Below are 17238 nucleotides of genomic sequence, written 5' to 3'. Positions count from 1 at the left end.
GTACAGGCTGTATCGGTAGACAGTGCATGGCTACTTATGGGGATATAAAAGAAAAGTTTTCAGAGGATCAGTTCCAATTAAGAACTTCAGAAGTTCACAAATACCACCTGCAATCCATGAGAGAAAATCCTGAGAATTCTGCAATCTATGGTGTACGAAGCCGTTGTCCTTTTGAAGAATTAAATTATTTTGATAGTACGACAGCTTTTCCTCCTGATTTGATGCATGACTTTTTAGAGGGTATAATTCCATTAGTTCTTAAGCTTGTATTGACAAAAGCACACACAGAGAGGCGCATAACACTGCATGAACTAAGTGAAGAAATAAAAAAAATACATATTGGTCAAAATGACTAAACAACTTACCAGCTATGACCATTTTTGAAACATGCTTTGTGTTTACTACCAATTAAAATGCCTGTACTTAAAGAACATAGTGAAATTTGGAGCCTTGTCGCTGTACCTATAATGGTACAAATGCTTTGTCACTGTAGTGGTAAATTAAATAAAACATTTAAAAAAAAAGTTACGGTGCAGTTACCTAACATGGAGTGGTAAAACACCAAAATACTGCAACGACTTATATAGTAAAATAAGGGATTACACAACAACATACAAAGCTGGAAGTCTAAGGTCAAGAGACCAAACCGGATCATAGCACATGAAAACACCGTTGTACCAGACCACCAAGCTGAGAGAGCCAATAATAAAAGTAAACATAGATTGAACACTGATTAAATTTGACACTGAACATTTAAACTTCAGAAATTAGGTTTAAAACTGAACATTTTTATTACAATTAAATTATGAAGGGACACAAAATCAGATACTTTCTACATGAACTAGCAGTTTTATACAACAACTGGGCCTGTTCACACTGGAGCTTTTTTTCGTACTCAGTACGGTCCGTTTCGTTTGGAGAACAGTGTGAACATCAAAGTTAGATTGGCAAACGAACCGAACCAAACTGAACTGAGACCACTGTAGCCAGCTATATAATGAATACATTTTTGTGACCATTGTCTTTGTTTTTTTGTCGTTTTATTTTTTACACTGTACATAACACATTGTATTTTTCTAATGGTAACAAAAGCAAAATCTGTGGATATTTCTTGCCAGCAAACAGTTCATGTTTTACAGTACTCGTTATGTGGCATCGCTTTAAGTATTGTACAAGTTAAAATTGTTAAGTCAGACGCACAAACGGGTCCACTCGGATTGGCACTTCGTTGAGCCTCAGAGACGATGTATTTGAATGTGCTGAGAAAGGGTAATAATTCCAAACTGGAATAAGTCTCCTTGTTGATTTATACCGGTAAGCCCGGTGTAGTATCAAATTCAGTTCTCCATGAAATACGGTTTCCCTTGTTTTCTTAATATAAGAGTCACATTATGGGCAACGCATGTTTATAGGTGCTGTTTATTTAGAAAACATAGATATTACATTTCAACTATATATATATATATATATATATATATATATATATATATATATATATATATATATATATATATATATATATATACAGCTCTGGAATAAATTAAGAGACCACTGCAAAATTATCAGTTTCTCTGGTTTTACTATTTATAGGTATGTGTTTGGGTAAAATGAACATTTTTGTTTTATTCTATAAACTACTGACAACATTTCTCCCAAATTCCAAATAAAAATATTGTCATTTAGAGCATTTATTTGCAGAAACTGACAACTGGTCAAAATAACAAAAAAGATGCAGTGTTGTCAGATCTCGAATAATGCAAAGAAAATAAGTTCATATTCATTTTTAAGCAACACAATACTAATGTTTTAACTTAGGAAGAGTTCAGAAATCAATATTTGGTGGAATAACCCTGATTTTCAAGCACAGCTTTCATGCGTCTTGGCATGCTCTCCACCAGTCTTTCACATTGATGTTGGGTGACTTTATGCCACTCCTGGCGCAAAAATTCAAGCAGCTCAGCTTTGTTTGATGGCTTGTGACCATCCATCTTCCTCTTGATCACATTCCAGAGGTTTTCAATGGGGTTCAGGTCTGGAGATTGGGCTGGCCATGACAGGGTCTTGATCTGGTGGTCCTCCATCCACACCTTGATTGACCTGGCTGTGTGGCATGGAGCATTGTCCTGCTGGAAAAACCAATCCTCAGAGTTGGGGAACATTGTCAGAGCAGAAGGAAGCAAGTTTTCTTCCAGGACAACCTTGTACTTGGCTTGATTCATGCCAAATCTGCCCGATTCCAGCCTTGCTGAAGCACCCCCAGATCATCACCGATCCTCCACCACATTTCACAGTGGGTGCGAGACACTGTGGCTTGTAGGCCTCTCCAGGTCTCCGTCTAACCATTAGATGACCAGGTGTTGGGCAAAGCTGAAAATTGGACTCATCTGGGGGTGCTTCAGCAAGGCTGGAATCAGGCAGATTTGACTTTGTGAAGGACGCATGAATCAAGCCAAGTACAAGGTTGTCCTGGAAGAAAACATGCTTCCTTCTGCTCTGACAATGTTCCCCAACTCTGAGGATTGGTTTTTCCAGCAGGACAATTCTCCATGCCACACAGCCAGGTCAATCAAGGTGTGGATGGAGGACCACCAGATCAAGACCCTGTCATGGCCAGCCCAATCTCCAGACCTGAACCCCATTGAAAACCTCTGGAATGTGATCAAGAGGAAGATGGATGGTCACAAGCCATCAAACAAAGCCGAGCTGCTTGAATTTTTACGCCAGGAGTGGCATAAAGTCACCTAACATCAATGTGAAAGACTGGTGGAGAGCATGCCAAGACGCATGAAAGCTGTGCTTGAAAATCAGGGTTATTCCACCAAATATTGATTTCTGAACTCTTCCTAAGTTAAAACATTAGTATTGTGTTGTTTAAAAATGAATATGAACTTATTTTCTTTGCATTATTCGAGGTCTGACAACACTGCATCTTTTTTGTTATTTTGACCAGTTGTCAGTTTCTGCAAATAAATGCTCTAAATGACAATATTTTTATTTGGAATTTGGGAGAAATGTTGTCAGTAGTTTATAGAATAAAACAAAAATGTTCATTTTACCCAAACACATACCTATAAATAGTAAAACCAGAGAAACTGATAATTTTGCAGTGGTCTCTTAATTTTTTCCAGAGCTGTATATATATATATATATATATATATATATATATATATATATATATATATATATATATATATATTATGTTACGTTGTTTATTTTTGCTGAATCATTAAAAGTGTATGGAGTTCAAGGAAGCTTAACATGAATGACAAGCTCTGCGCGTATCCGCAGAAGATTCAAAATCGCCTGGAACGCGCTTTGATTAAATGAGCGGGCACGTGTTGTGGCAAACGGGGCGCTGAATTTCATGTGGATCTGAATTTGATACTACACCTATAATAAAGCAGACATGTGCAGTAAGCTAGTAATACGTCACCAGTCTCTTAATAAACCCTTTGCATGATCTACTGAATGAAGACGCAGGCAGCCTTTAACAATGACTCATTGTCACATCACTGCTTTGTATTTTAAGCACCTATATTTATGGAGCTAGTGTGCAAGAACTTGAAGAGGGTCCACATCTATCAATTATGCTTGCATACGATTAAAATAAACTCAGCGGTGCCCCACTGTTCTCTGTCTGTGACCTTGTTATATTAAAATGGACTGCTTGTGTACAACGAATGCAATTTGATTTTTAAGCAGATCCTCAGACAGTGGACTCAAAATCTGATCCCACTGACGTGGAGGTTCCGTAGTTTAAATACCTGCACAGTTATGGCCAAAAGTTTTGCACCACCCTATCGAATGAAACCTGCTGAATAATGTTACGTTAACATATTGAATTACATACCGCTTTGTAGTTTTCAATATACCGATTAACTGACAAAATATGAAAAATGTGACACTCCGAAAACTAACATGAAATACTGTACTACTATTAAGGCTTCTGGTAGACTTTTGCGATATCATTTTGTAGTTTCTTTGATTACAAGATGTTAAATAAAATATCAAAATTATGTACTTATGTTCAAGAGTCGTGATATTTCATTCGTTGTACAGGGTTCGTAGTGGAAATTCACCCAAAAAATTAAATTTCCATTCTATGGTCCAACCCGTGCAAATATAAATGCATTCTGCACTTGTACCTCCCAAATCTCTCTGCTTGTTAAAGTGTAGGAGTGGGTAGAGGACCAGTACAAACCCAATGCTGGTGAAATAGTGACATCTAGTGATGACACAGTAGAAATGCAGATGTATTTCCTGGTCAGCCCCACCTACTGGCTGATGGCAACGTGGGTGCTGTTCCTGCATTGTTTGAATGCGCTATGCTGGTATGGCCGAGTCCTCTTATTCCTCTGAAGGGTGAAATTCGACACACTACCTGAACATTATGGATTCCCTATTGCTGCCCATAACATTATGTGTGATGTCATGATAGCTGGTGCGAGTTTAAACAAAGTTCTCATTTTCCATGCCTTATTGTCAGAACGCCTGTTGCTGTTTTACTTTCTAGGTCAGTGATTCCCAAACTTGTCCTGGGGACCCACTGTGTCTGCTGGTTTTCATTCCAACTGAGCTCTCAATTACTTAACAAAACCTTTAATTTAACTGCTAATGTGCTTAATTAGACCTTTTTTTTAAGTGTTTCAGCTCTTAACTGTTGCATATTTCAAGTTAGCTGTAACATTTTATAAGTAACTTAGAATCTGCAACTGTTTAAAAAGGTCTAATTAAGCACATTATCAGTTCAATTAAGGGTCTAGTTAAGTAATTGAGTGCTCAGTTGGAATGAAAACCAACAGACACAGTGGGTCCCCAGGACCAGGGGTTAAGAACCACTGATCTAGATCATTCCAACTTTGGTGTCCTGTTACTGGCTGCAAAGCATGCCAGTCACCAGGGGAAGCAGCTGATTGGTTAATGACAGGAAAGGTGTTGAATGGGGTGAGGACAGTTCACTCTCCAGGTGGCCAAGGAAGTGCAACACTAACTGAAAGCATGGCTTGCAAACAGAATTAATAAACCTGGTGTAGTAGCATACTGTATGTTGTTTTAAAATGAAAAAAACATACTTACTATAACGTGTTTCTCTCGAAGCTGCACATTTGAGACACATAAAGTGAATGGAAGTCCCCACCATTGTATGTATATATATAACTCTGCTGCCCGCCTGGTGTTCTCTCTGCCTCGCTTCGCCCACGCTACTCCGCTCGCTCCACTGGCTCCCGATAACCGCTCGCATCCAGTTCAAGACTCTTGTACTAGCCTACAGATGCCTTGACCAGACTGCACCCAGCTACCTCCAGACCCTCATCTCTCCCTACACCCCCACTCGACCTCTCCGCTCCGCCTGCACTAGAAGACTAGCTCTACCTCCGCTACGCTCCCCTGCCTCCAGAGCCCGCTCCTTCTCCACCCTTGCTCCGCAGTGGTGGAATGACCTTCCTACAGATGTCAGGACTGCCCAGTCCCTGACCACATTCCGGCGCCTCCTTAAGACTCACCTCTTCAAACAGCACCTGTAGAACTCCTCTGTTTGTATCCTGGGACACTATCACCCTTCATGTAAATGTGCTTTATTTTGCTCTTATCTGCCCCCTATTTTACTGCATTTAATCCTGTACTTCAGAATACTGTAATCTGCCAAGTGTTTAACCTGTAGTACTTTGTATTTAATCATATCCTGATGTAACTATCACTATTATCTGCTGTATTATTGAATTGTGTTTTGTCACACTTGTACTTTGCTTGAAAAAAAGTCATTGTATTTCTTGCTCTTATTGTATTACTTGTATTGTAACACTTGAAATGTATTTGCTTTTAAGTATTTGATTGTAAGTCTGCTAAGAAATAAATAATAATAATAATAATAATAATAATAATAATAATAATAATAATAATAATATATATAGCAACAAACACTTTATTCTAAGGGGGTTACAAATGGCAATAAAAAGTAAAAAAAATACAGAAACATTTTTTGTAAAGATTTATTGTTATAGAAGAACAAATTAAGCATTTAAAAAGTACATAAAAAGTAGATAAAAGAGTTACAGTTTTACTATATATAGTTATATATATATATTTATATATATATATATAAGGTTAAGTGCTATAGGTAACACTGAAGTTAAATAATTGCTGCTTTTGTTTCACACGAAGCATGCTTTATTAAACTCAGTGCTTGCATTGTACAGAAACACGCGCGAAAGTCCTATAGTTTTAGTAAATGGAAATCAGAACAAATTATTAGTAAAATGTAGCTGTTTTATTTTAAATTATATTATGTCAGTGTATCCGTTTTTAATTAGAAAACTTTGATTTTAAAACCTTGGTAAGCACTCATTTAAAGTGGATCAGTGGTAATGTTGCTGGTGCTAACAAGAGGCAAGAAAATTGATTTTAAAACCTTGCTTACCACTCCTTAAAGGGCAGGTGGGCAATGATAGTGTTCCTAATGCTGGTTTAAAAAAAAAAATAGGATTTTAAAGCATTGCTTTACCGGTTGCGCATGTGCTGTCTGTCAATCCACAGGATGCCGTTCACACACACTGATACACACACACACACACACACACACACACACACACACACACAAGCTTGCACTTCAGACGCTGTACTGCAGTGCCTGGATAACACTAGAATGCACTGCTCATGTATACATGCTGGCAACATATATGATTTTCAACCGAAGAAATGTGCTTCATCTGTCAGTCTGTGGAGCTGCGCTTCGTTCTGCACAGTTCAAGCATGGAGGAATCTAGTTACAGAGAAGGAGGCAAACGGAGGCGTGGAGAGGCAGTCGGAACAGTTCAAGTATCTCACACAGATTATCTGAAAATAAGAGGAACACATTGATGAAAAACGAGGAGGAACGGGCGATGGCTCTTTACACTGTCGATAAAGTCAGTCATCCTGTTAGAGCCTCACCAGTCAGCTTATACAGTCACACTTATACAGTCACAACTTTCAATACAGTAATGATGACTTTAAATACAGTAATGATGACTTTCAATACAGTAATGATGACTTTCAATACAGTAATGATGACTTTCAATACAGTAATGATGGCCAATGAACACACGTCGTAGGTCTGATCAGCAGTTACTAATTGCCTAGATTAGGCCTTGTGACAGGGTTCACCCCGCCCCTGTATTATTATTTGTATATATGTATGTTTTGAATTATTTTTATTGTTATTGTATTTGTATGCGGGCGGACAAAGCCGTCCATCCTAATCATTATTGTGTTTATGTGCGGGCGGTCGAGCATTATTTGCTGTTTTAGACCGGCGAGAGAGCCGGTCTTGTAATGTGTAGTAGGTGGGTATGGGGTTAAAACCCCTTCCCTAAAACTCTCGTGGGAACGTGTCTGGAGCCTTAATAAGGTTATTTATTAATAGGTAATTAAGGCTCCAGCCACGAATATAAAAGACCCACTCTCGGCTCAGAGGGGGTTGGATGTTCAGAGGAGGAAAGAGCGAGAATTAACAAAACAAAACAAAACAAAACATATACAGGATCAGTGAAGGCATTTGCCCAGCCTGACCTGTATTGGTTTTTCGATTTTTGTGTTCCTGATTTTGTTTTGTTTCGATATTTATTTTACTCTGTGAGCAGTGTTTTTGTGTTTAAACTTTTTATTTTATTGTTGTATTTAATTAAACGGCGCGCCGCGTCTTTTTGCCCTGCAGTACTGCCTGTGTTTTCTTTCCTGCTTCTGGCCTGCCATCCTGTCACAGGCCTATATTAAGTCTAGAAATGGCTGCCTCCAGAATGCATTCCTACCGTGAGTCCTTCGGGATAGTTTTAAACTTCTACGTTACATTTGCCATGAAAGTGAATGTAAACTTCTATTGAAACAGTACAGGTATCTGAGGGTATTGCTATAGCTTTGGCGAATTCAAGCCATTGCAACATTTCTTATGTCACCATACCTAATGGTAATCTATATGGAAACCCAGACACTTTGTGTGTGCGGTTTTAAATAAATAACTGTTTTTGATGTTACTATCCCACTTAAGTCTCTTCATTAAAACCTTTAAACTATAGCGGGCTCCCGAGTGGCGCATCCAGTAAAAGCACTCGCGTAGAGTGCAGGATGCGCCCTATAGTCTGGACGTCGCGAGTTCGAGTCCAGGCTATTCCTTTGCCGACCGAGGACGGGAGCTCCCAGGGGGCGCCGCACAATTGGCCGAGCGCCGCCTGGGGGAGGGAGGGTTAGGTCGGCCAGGGTGTCCTCGGCTCACCACGCACCAGTGGGCCCTGTAGTCTGGCCGGGCGCAAGCGGGCTTGCCTGTAAGCTGCCCAGAGCTGCGTTGTCCTCCGACACTGTAGCTCTGGGTGGCTGCATGGTGAGTCTGCAGTGTGTAAAAAAGCAGACGGCTGACGGCACACGCTTCGGAGGACATGCTTGTTTGTTTTCGCCCTCCCGAGTCAGCGCAGGGGTGGTAGCAGTGAGCTGAGCCAAACAAAATAATTGCACACAATTCTGTGATCGTACAATCCGGAACCTATATATTTGCATTGGAAGTCTTGAATTGTAGTTCCAAATCTGATTAGCAGGTACAGATTGGGTGCAAATACTCTTTGTATGACAGCCTGACACAGCAAAGATTGCGCGAGATATACACTCTCAACTTGATCGGAGGCAGCCACCAAACACATACATTAAACACCTGAATTCAGAAATCACTTTCCAAAGACACAATATCTGTATCTGCTGAGCAGATGGGTGTCATTTTGTCGTTGGATTTGAATGAATTCAAGACTGCTTCCAGAATGAGATCACTCAGTCAGTGCTTGGTTCAAGATCTCTCTCATTAATCACTCAGACAGTGCTTGGTGCTAGATCTCTCTCATGAATCACTCAGACAGTGCTTGGTGCTAGATCTCTCTCATGAATCACTCAGACAGTGCTTGGTGCTAGATCTCTCTCATGAATCACTCAGACAGTGCTTGGTGCAGGATCTCTCTCAAGACTGGTTGTATCAGTTCTGCTATAATACATACTGGCCAGCGCCCGCAGCGTCGAACATCTTCTTCCTGCCCTCCATGCCAGACATGGCCTCCACGTTCTTACGCCAGTCCTGCACCTCTGTGGTGAGCACCTGGGACCAGAGCAGAGAGACAGGGCTTGAGAAACCTGCAGAGGCCACAGAGCTAGTACTTCCAACACACCCAAAACAACCCTTCAGATACATGCCAAGGATTTTAAAGTGCAAGCCCTCTCACAAGTGCATTGGTGACCTGTCACAGTGAATGTGCTCGCTGTCTAACAGGCAGTGTGAGATGAGGTTAAAAGCCCGGCTCTTTTGCATTGTGGTTAAAACACTCGCTTGCAGTGTGTGGGGCCGCTGGTTCGGACCCAGCCTCCACCTTGTTAGATTGGCACCAGTTGCTTTCCATTGGTAATGCATGGATAACATTTGGTCTTGGTTTCTGTGCTGCACAGAAAAGTGCTGGTTAAGGTGAACTTTGTCAGCTCCTATACTAATTGCAGAGCACTCCTCACCTCCCCATGTCTTCCTTCTTAACAGACTTGAGGTTGGCTCTCAGGTAGAGGCCAATGAGCTTGCACCTCCAATACATACAAAACAGCATGCTTTCAAAGACATGCAAAAGGTTAATGTGCAAGCCCTTTCACAAGTACAGTGGTACCCTGTTACAGTGAATGTGCTGCCACTTGCAGAAAGACATTCTTAAAGGTTAAATGGGGTTTGCTAACCCTATGTAACCCATTCCATCCCCTCACCACACTTTGTGTAAAGAAATGTCTCCTACCCTCTGTCCTAAGTCTGTCTCCACTTAATTTCCACACTGTTTGTCCTCTGGTCCAGGTTTCTATTTGTTAGGGTTAACTAATTATTAACTTTGCCAGCTCCCTGTTAACTTTGCCAGCTCCTTATTAACTTTGTCAGCTCCTTATTAACTTTGTCAGCTCCCTGTTAACTTTGTCAGCTCCCTGTTAACTTTGCCAGCTCCTTATTAACTTGGCCAGCTCTTCTAGTAGCAGTAGACTGGTAGCATCCTGGATGCAGAGGGCTCCTCACCTTCTCTGTGTCCTCCTTCTTCACTGACTTGAGGTTGGCTCTCAGGTCCAGAGACACCTTGTGCTTGGAGCCCAGCAGCGAGCGCAGGATGGCATCAGCCGAGACGCGCACTCGTCGCAGGTTGGGCCTCTTGAACTTGCCTCGGATGTCCAGGATCTTCAGATTCAGATCATGGATCTAGGGAAATAAATGATATTTGAAGTCATGTCCCCATTGGAACCTATCAGCAGCATTGACAGTTATACAGTCATTTCACTGAGAGTGTAGATTTCGCACTCATGTCAAATTCTAAATGTTTAAACCACAACAGGTTCTACAGCTAAGGCCAAAAGTTTTGCATCACCCTGTAGAATTAACTCATGTTGCTTCATAAAGTCGAATGAAACCTGCTGAATGCTTGAATTACATACTGCTTTGTAGTTTTGCTAAGGCTGTGTGTGAGGTACTGAGTTTCATCTGCAGTGCTAAGACAGTGTGTGAGATATTGAGTTTCCTCAGCAGTGCTGTACATGCTAAGACAGTGTGTGAGATATTGAGTTTCCTCGGCAGTGCCGGGGCAGTGTGTGAGGTACTGGGTTTCCTCAGCAGTGCTGTACATGCTGACAGTGTGTAAGATAATGAGTTTCCTCGGCAGTGCCGGGGCTGTGAGAAGTTCAGTCGCACGCTGCTCTATGACAGTACCTCGCGAGCGTTCTTGTTGACTTTAACCTCGATGTCGTAGCGCTCCTCGTCCACAACTTCAATCTTGGTGTGAAGCTCAGTGCAAAGCTTCTGTAATCAGAGCACAGCAAGTTCATGACAGGTCAGCAGTTGTACAGGAGAAGCAGCTTCCAAAGCCTACACTCCTGATTCAGTCAGTAGTGCAAACAGCATTAAGAACTTCTTCTATTACCAACTACGTCTTTAAGAAAGCTAAAATTGCTGATGAAGACGACAGCAACAGACTACGACTGCGGACACAAACACAAACGAAGCCACGGACACACAGACACCTAAATAAAGTAAAGCATTCTGACAAGATGGAGAAAGACACTTTGCGGAAATACTTGTAGCAATTAGATAAATGCATTACCTATTATATGTGTAACTAGAAGTTCAGTATGCAAATATAATGTGAATTTGTATAATAATTCTTGATTAAGATAATGAGTATTTTAGGACTACACCACTGATGAGGATGCATTTTGTTCCCCATATAAAGCAATAGAAAATAACTGATAAAATGTTCAATGAAAAATACATTTATTATGTATCTATTTTCAATATGTTGTGCATGAAAGGGGTACTACAGCCATCCTAACATGAACATCAAGCTCCCTTAATTATACCATTATACCTTTTAGTTTACAAATGAACCCCTGTTTATGGGAAACATTTCTCTGTGCTTTACAATCCTTGCCTATGCTTTACCACACCTCTGTGATTTACAATGTTTGCCTATATGCTTCACCATGCTTTCATTACACTTTGCTGTTACTATGGGAGACTGTTATACAGGTTGTTAGCCACGATCAAAGCCAGGTGTAATGCTTGAGGAATTCCTGCAGGGGGCGATCACCTGTAGCTGCTCCAGAGTAAGTCCTGCGAGCTGCAGGGGTGGAACTCGCTCCGCCAGGTACCGGACCTTCTCCTCGTCTCGGTCCAGCTTCTCCTTGTCCAGAGCCTCCTTCGCTCGGGTCAGCAGCAGGATCTGAGGACAGACAGAGGGAATGGGACAGGGTCAACACCTGGGCTGAGGAGCAGTGTCTCCGGACTGGAAACACTAGATACTGTCCCCTCTCCAGCTACACTCCACTAGATTCATCAGGCTCTTTACTAGGGCTGTGCCGATGCTTGTACTTTGAGAGTAATTGCCTTTAATAAATTTGAATTGTTAGGTATTAATTAAATGGAATAAAACGTGTTCATTACTCAACACAAAACAATGCGGCCCCTCGGTTTCCCTGGCTTGCACAATTATTGAGTATAATGCTGCATAATTAGTAACAGACCATATGAGCACACCTTTGAGTGCATGCCTTTGTTTTATAATCAATTTTACTTTCACAAAAAAGAAATTAACTTCTGAGCAAAGATCAAGTGGGTCTTGCTGATTTGCAGTAGAACATGTTTACACGCTTGTGGTTCTAATGTAAACTCATCAGCCTAGTTGTCTAGCGGGATGAAACATGATACTTTAGTGCAGCAGTGTGGAGTCGTGGTTAGGGCTCTGGACTCTTGACCGGAGGGTCGTGGGTTCAATCCCAGGTGGGGGGACACTGCTGCTGTACCCTTGAGCAAGGTACTTTACCTAGATTGCTCCAGTAAAAACCCAACTGTATAAATGGGTAATTGTATGTAAAAAAATATGTGATATCTTGTAACAATTGTAAGTCGCCCTGGATAAGGGCGTCTGCTAAGAAATAAATAATAATAATAATACTGTACCTTAAGAGAAAGCTTGCGGGATGCTGAAATCTTTGACTTCGGCTGCAGAGAAAGAGAACACAATTACTGCAGCCCTTAGGAAGGACTTGGGAATGAAATACCCCATAGAAAAGTTAACCATGGTATTTTTGCACAGTATTTTTCCCCCATGCTTTTTCCATGTTTACACTCTGCATTTATCATAGTTTAACATGTTTGCCATGTTTAATACTACTATACCTCTCTGGGCTTTACAATGCTTATGCTTTACCATGTTTTCACTGTGCTTTTACTATGGTAAAGTTTTATAAGAGATTCCACATCACAAGCTAGGGACAGGTAATATAACTGCATGCGATAAAGAGTACAACACACACAGGTTAAAAAACAAACAAAAAAACATACTGCTGATGTATTATAGATATACTCAGATATCGATAGTTACCAGGTTAGAGTGCTGTCAACTTAAATCAGTACTGATAGCTTTAGATACAGTATTGACAGACAGATAGAAGGGTTTTTTGATAAGGAGAAAGAAAGACAGGTAGATAGTGCTTACATACACAGGGAATATTGTAAAAACATGAAATGCTTGCTGGCAAGAAATATTCACTAATTTATTACGGGAAACACGCGCTCATTAACACCAGCAACAGAGTGACCCCAGCGTGAGCTCCCGTCAAACTGAAAGGAATTCCAACCGTAGCTCACATAGCTGCTGTCTTCTCTCGCTCGCTTCTCAGCAGAGATTATAAAAAATAGTGCATGGGGCACTGTGTGAACATTAGAAATGAATTCTCAGGGTGGGATGCTTGGGCGGGTGGGCATTACATTCTCGTATCACACACTACCTCCAGGCAAATTGTTCATTCATCCCAGTTTTGCTATTTCATGAACACTTTTTCCAGTACAAAGCTGTGTCAGGGTTCTCAGCAAGTTACGCAGCAGAGTCCTGTATTGTGGTGTAGTTTCTGTTTTACCTTAGCATGAGGTTGAGCCTTGGAAGACGAGATGGGGTTTGCCTGCTTCGGGGGGGATGGTTTGGGGGGTTCGGGCTCAACCTCCGTCTCCTCTTGCACTGTCTCTTCAGTCTCCTCAATCTGTTGTGGAGTGAATGAGAAAAACAGAACCATCTGATCACTGCAGTTTAAACTGCTCCCTGCTATCAAGCCAGTGCTCTGTCCACTCAGACAGCAGGACTCTATTTGGTTGTTTAGATTCACTTTGTGGATCATTTTCAGTTTCCGTCGTTTTACATTTACAACTTTAAAGCCTCAATGTGGCCAGAGCCCTTCAGAAACATGTCTAATTAATAAGTACATCTGAAACACCAGAGTGTAACCGTAAACCTGTCCCCACTGCAACAATCTGCCCCTGAGGCGCTAGGGAGGCTGCACTTGATCCCTGGAGCCAGCATTGCTGCCGTTGTGTGTGCTGATGCCCCAAGGAGGCTGTAAATAGGCTAATCCCTGGAGCCAGCACTACACTTCAGCCATCAACACCAGGCCAATAGGTAATCCACATTACCTGAAGGAGGCTCATATATGACAGCAAAGCTACGTCTTGGTTGGTTCCCACCACTACTATCTCATTTTATCTGGGCGAAAGCCAAGTCCAGTATTATTAGCATGAAATAAATAAGAACATAAGAAAAGTTTGGGAATGAGAAAAGGCCATTCAGCCCATCAAGGCTCGTCTCTTGTTAGCACACCATTCATCCCTACTGGGGGGAACTAATTAAAAAGCACAGAATCTCTTTTTTTAATGTTCCCGGTGTTTTAGATCCTGTTACATCACCTGGTATTCACTTCTAAACTCTACTCAGCTTCCTTTCATGTCGTATTGTTCGTCTCTCTGCTAAGTTTGAAGTAATGTCTTGGGTTAACTTTATCTATACCATTTATGATTTTAAAGACTTCAGTCAAGTCCCCTCTTTCTCTTCTTTTTCCTAGGCTGAAAATATGTCATTCTTTTAGCCTTTCCTCATAGCTCATGTCATTAAGTCCTGGGATCACCCTTCTATGTGCCTTCTGGAGTCTTTTTTGTAATGAGATGACCAAAACTGCACACAGTATTCTAGGTGGGGTCTAACTAGGGCAGGGGTGTCAAACTCAGTTCCTGGAGGGCCACAGTGTCTTCTGGCTTTCGTTCCACCCGAGCTCTCAGTTACTTAATTGGTCTAATTACTTGATTAACTGGACACATTTAACACTTCTCTTCAGGCCCCACAATGTTTCACAGGTAGTGTGCCTTGAATCAAGTGCATTTTTAAAACCATCAACTATAAAAGACCTTGAAAAATATTAAATATGTCAAATTCAACAAATAATTAGATCAATTATGTTAATTGAAATCTTAAGTTGGAATGAAAACCAGAAGACCCTGCAGCCCTTTGACACCCCTGAACTAGGGCATTGTATAAAAATAATACAACAGCGGCCGCTAATCATTCCATTCCACTAGAGGCAGTGTTGCAGAAGGGACAGTTTTACTGTTATACTGACCAATGCCACCTGTTTCAGAGCTCCACCAAGGCCCCAGGGTTCTTTACATAAGGCAATGCATGTTAGACTGTGTAACAAGAGCTACACTGCACCAGCTCCACAAGGTGAAATACTATTCTCTGCTCTTTTTACAGACCGCCTTTGTTAGACTATTTTGCTTCATTTGGCACAGGACAAATTCTGCGAATGTAATTCTCGTCCCTCTTAACCTGAGAGAACAGTGCTATACCCCAGGTGAACACCAGGTGGACAATTTCTGTGCTTGTGCAGCAACAACCCCCAACTGTAAGGTTTGTGAATTCGGGTAAACATGGAATTAACTACTTTGTTACGCTGTAAGCATGAGACCAGACCTTACAACACGTGCCACTAGTATTAACAGAGACAGGCAATTGATCGGATTACCTGAACCCGTGGAGAGAGCCCTCAGACTGATACACAGATGGTCCATGATGATCCTGGAGGTATTAGAGGCTTCTCTGTCTGTGTCACCACTATGCCCGGTATTTATACCATATGGGCTAAGGACATACATGACCACAGTCTGTTTGTTATCTTACTAATTATCAATAGAATTTAGCCCTTTAGCTGTTACTCCATTCAAGTGCAACTGAACACTAACTAATCTCTTTTATAAGGTTACTGTGGGAAAGTATTTACCATATTTCATTCCATACATTTCAGCACATGCTTTATCACTCAAATCATTTTAAACCTAAGTTACCCTACTTATGCCAAAAGTCAAACTAGTTTAACATTACCAGTACATTTCCCAAGCTGAAGTTAGAAGCTACAGTATATTAAAATAAACAAACTGATAAAAACAAATTATCTTACCTCTCTGAAAAGGAGAGAAACGGGAGAGAAAAAAAGACAGAATTAAAAACGTCTTTTTGCTCTTTCATCTCTTATTTGGCTATTCATTTATAAAAACTTATAAGAAAGTGTGCCTGGCTTGAGAAGGCAAAACTGTGGAAGAATGCAGGAACATGATACCAATCAATTATACTTTAAATGAACCCGCTCACTAAATTAGTAAAACAAGGCTGTTTGTAAAGTAAGAGTGATGTAATGACAGGCAGACAGTTTCTTTACTACACACAGATTCTGCTACTCTCAGTAACTCCAGTTAAAAAATCCCAATTAAGTCTGGATAAGAGAGTTTAGACACAGTGTAAAAACGCTTGTGTAAAATACATATGCAGTTTAAACACAGACTAACGGTCATCTTCTTATATCCACAGATTCTGGAGATGCCCCCACCATATACCCAGAACCATATTAAACACCCACATCACTCTTTTTATAAGTACAGCAATCTGTTTCATATCCGTATGTGTAAAGTCAGATAAATGAATCCTGTTTTAAATACCATTATACACAGCTGTAACAATTACTATATTCACACAATTATTGTTTTGAGATTCAGCTTTTATTAGGGAATTCTTCTAAATCTCTTGTTTAGAAAGATACAGGGTATTGTAGCATTTTCAGGTTCTTGGGAGAAAGATGAGACTGAGGCTGTGATGGAGTTGAAGGCTCAAAGCATTTATTTTTGACAGAAACAATCAAAACAGGGAAAGGAACTGGGAGTCGAAAATGAAAATAAAATGATTAATGGTATTTGTCTTTCCTTGCCCTACCCTTTTTCTCCCTTTCTCTCTATCTCCCCTAAACACAAAATTCTCTCACACTCTTGTCTCCTCCAAAACCCCCAGTCTTTTCCATGCACCCCTTTATATCCCCTCGCTCCCTCCGGCCCTTACTCAGACCCCTGCCCCCATGTCTTTCGCACCAAACCTGCACCCCAATTCCCCTACACACACATCGACACACAACATACACCCCCTGCATGCATACACACAATGCAACCCCCTGCATGCACACACATAACATGCAACCCCTGCACCCACATACCAGCATGCAACCCCTACACTATCCAGATTCTTCCCCTACACCCAGGATCGCTACAGTATTAATGCTTGTGACAGAGTAGCTGTCTGCCATGTGGGTGTCTGCATTCGCTGCTGAGTGATAGGCAGGAGATGGAGACAGAAGTTGAAGTGATATGCCCCGCAGGCTAACAGGATTTATTTACATATCAACACACAGTGAGCTCTATTCTCAAAACTGTCGGTGCCAAGCTATCTTACTATGGGACGATTAAGGCACGCTTGACGGATGTTTGTGATACACAACACACTTCTTCCCACACTCCGACTATTTAACAAAACAGTTTAGTATGACTGTGTGGCTTGTTATCTTCTCATTAACTGG

The 17238-nt window shown here is 41.1% G+C and overlaps 1 protein-coding gene across 1 annotated transcript; it reads right to left on the bottom strand.

The window, feature by feature from the left end:
• Window positions 1–5974: 5974 nt before the first annotated feature.
• Window positions 5975–13590, bottom strand: LOC117419478 (troponin I, slow skeletal muscle-like). The gene is made up of 7 exons (XM_034032248.3): window positions 13438–13590; window positions 12479–12520; window positions 11610–11741; window positions 10733–10822; window positions 10052–10228; window positions 9012–9109; window positions 5975–6834 (listed from the first exon to the last, which is right to left on the bottom strand). Exons 1-7 carry the CDS (start codon window positions 13588–13590, stop codon window positions 6831–6833), a joined length of 696 nt encoding a protein of 231 aa, XP_033888139.2. The 3' UTR covers window positions 5975–6830.
• Between the last annotated feature and the right edge of the window lie 3648 nt (window positions 13591–17238).

Source organism: Acipenser ruthenus, chromosome 14 (genome assembly GCF_902713425.1).
Source record: "Acipenser ruthenus chromosome 14, fAciRut3.2 maternal haplotype, whole genome shotgun sequence".
Classification (NCBI taxonomy): domain Eukaryota; kingdom Metazoa; phylum Chordata; class Actinopteri; order Acipenseriformes; family Acipenseridae; genus Acipenser; species Acipenser ruthenus.
This window is presented reverse-complemented; position numbering and strand designations above follow the sequence as displayed.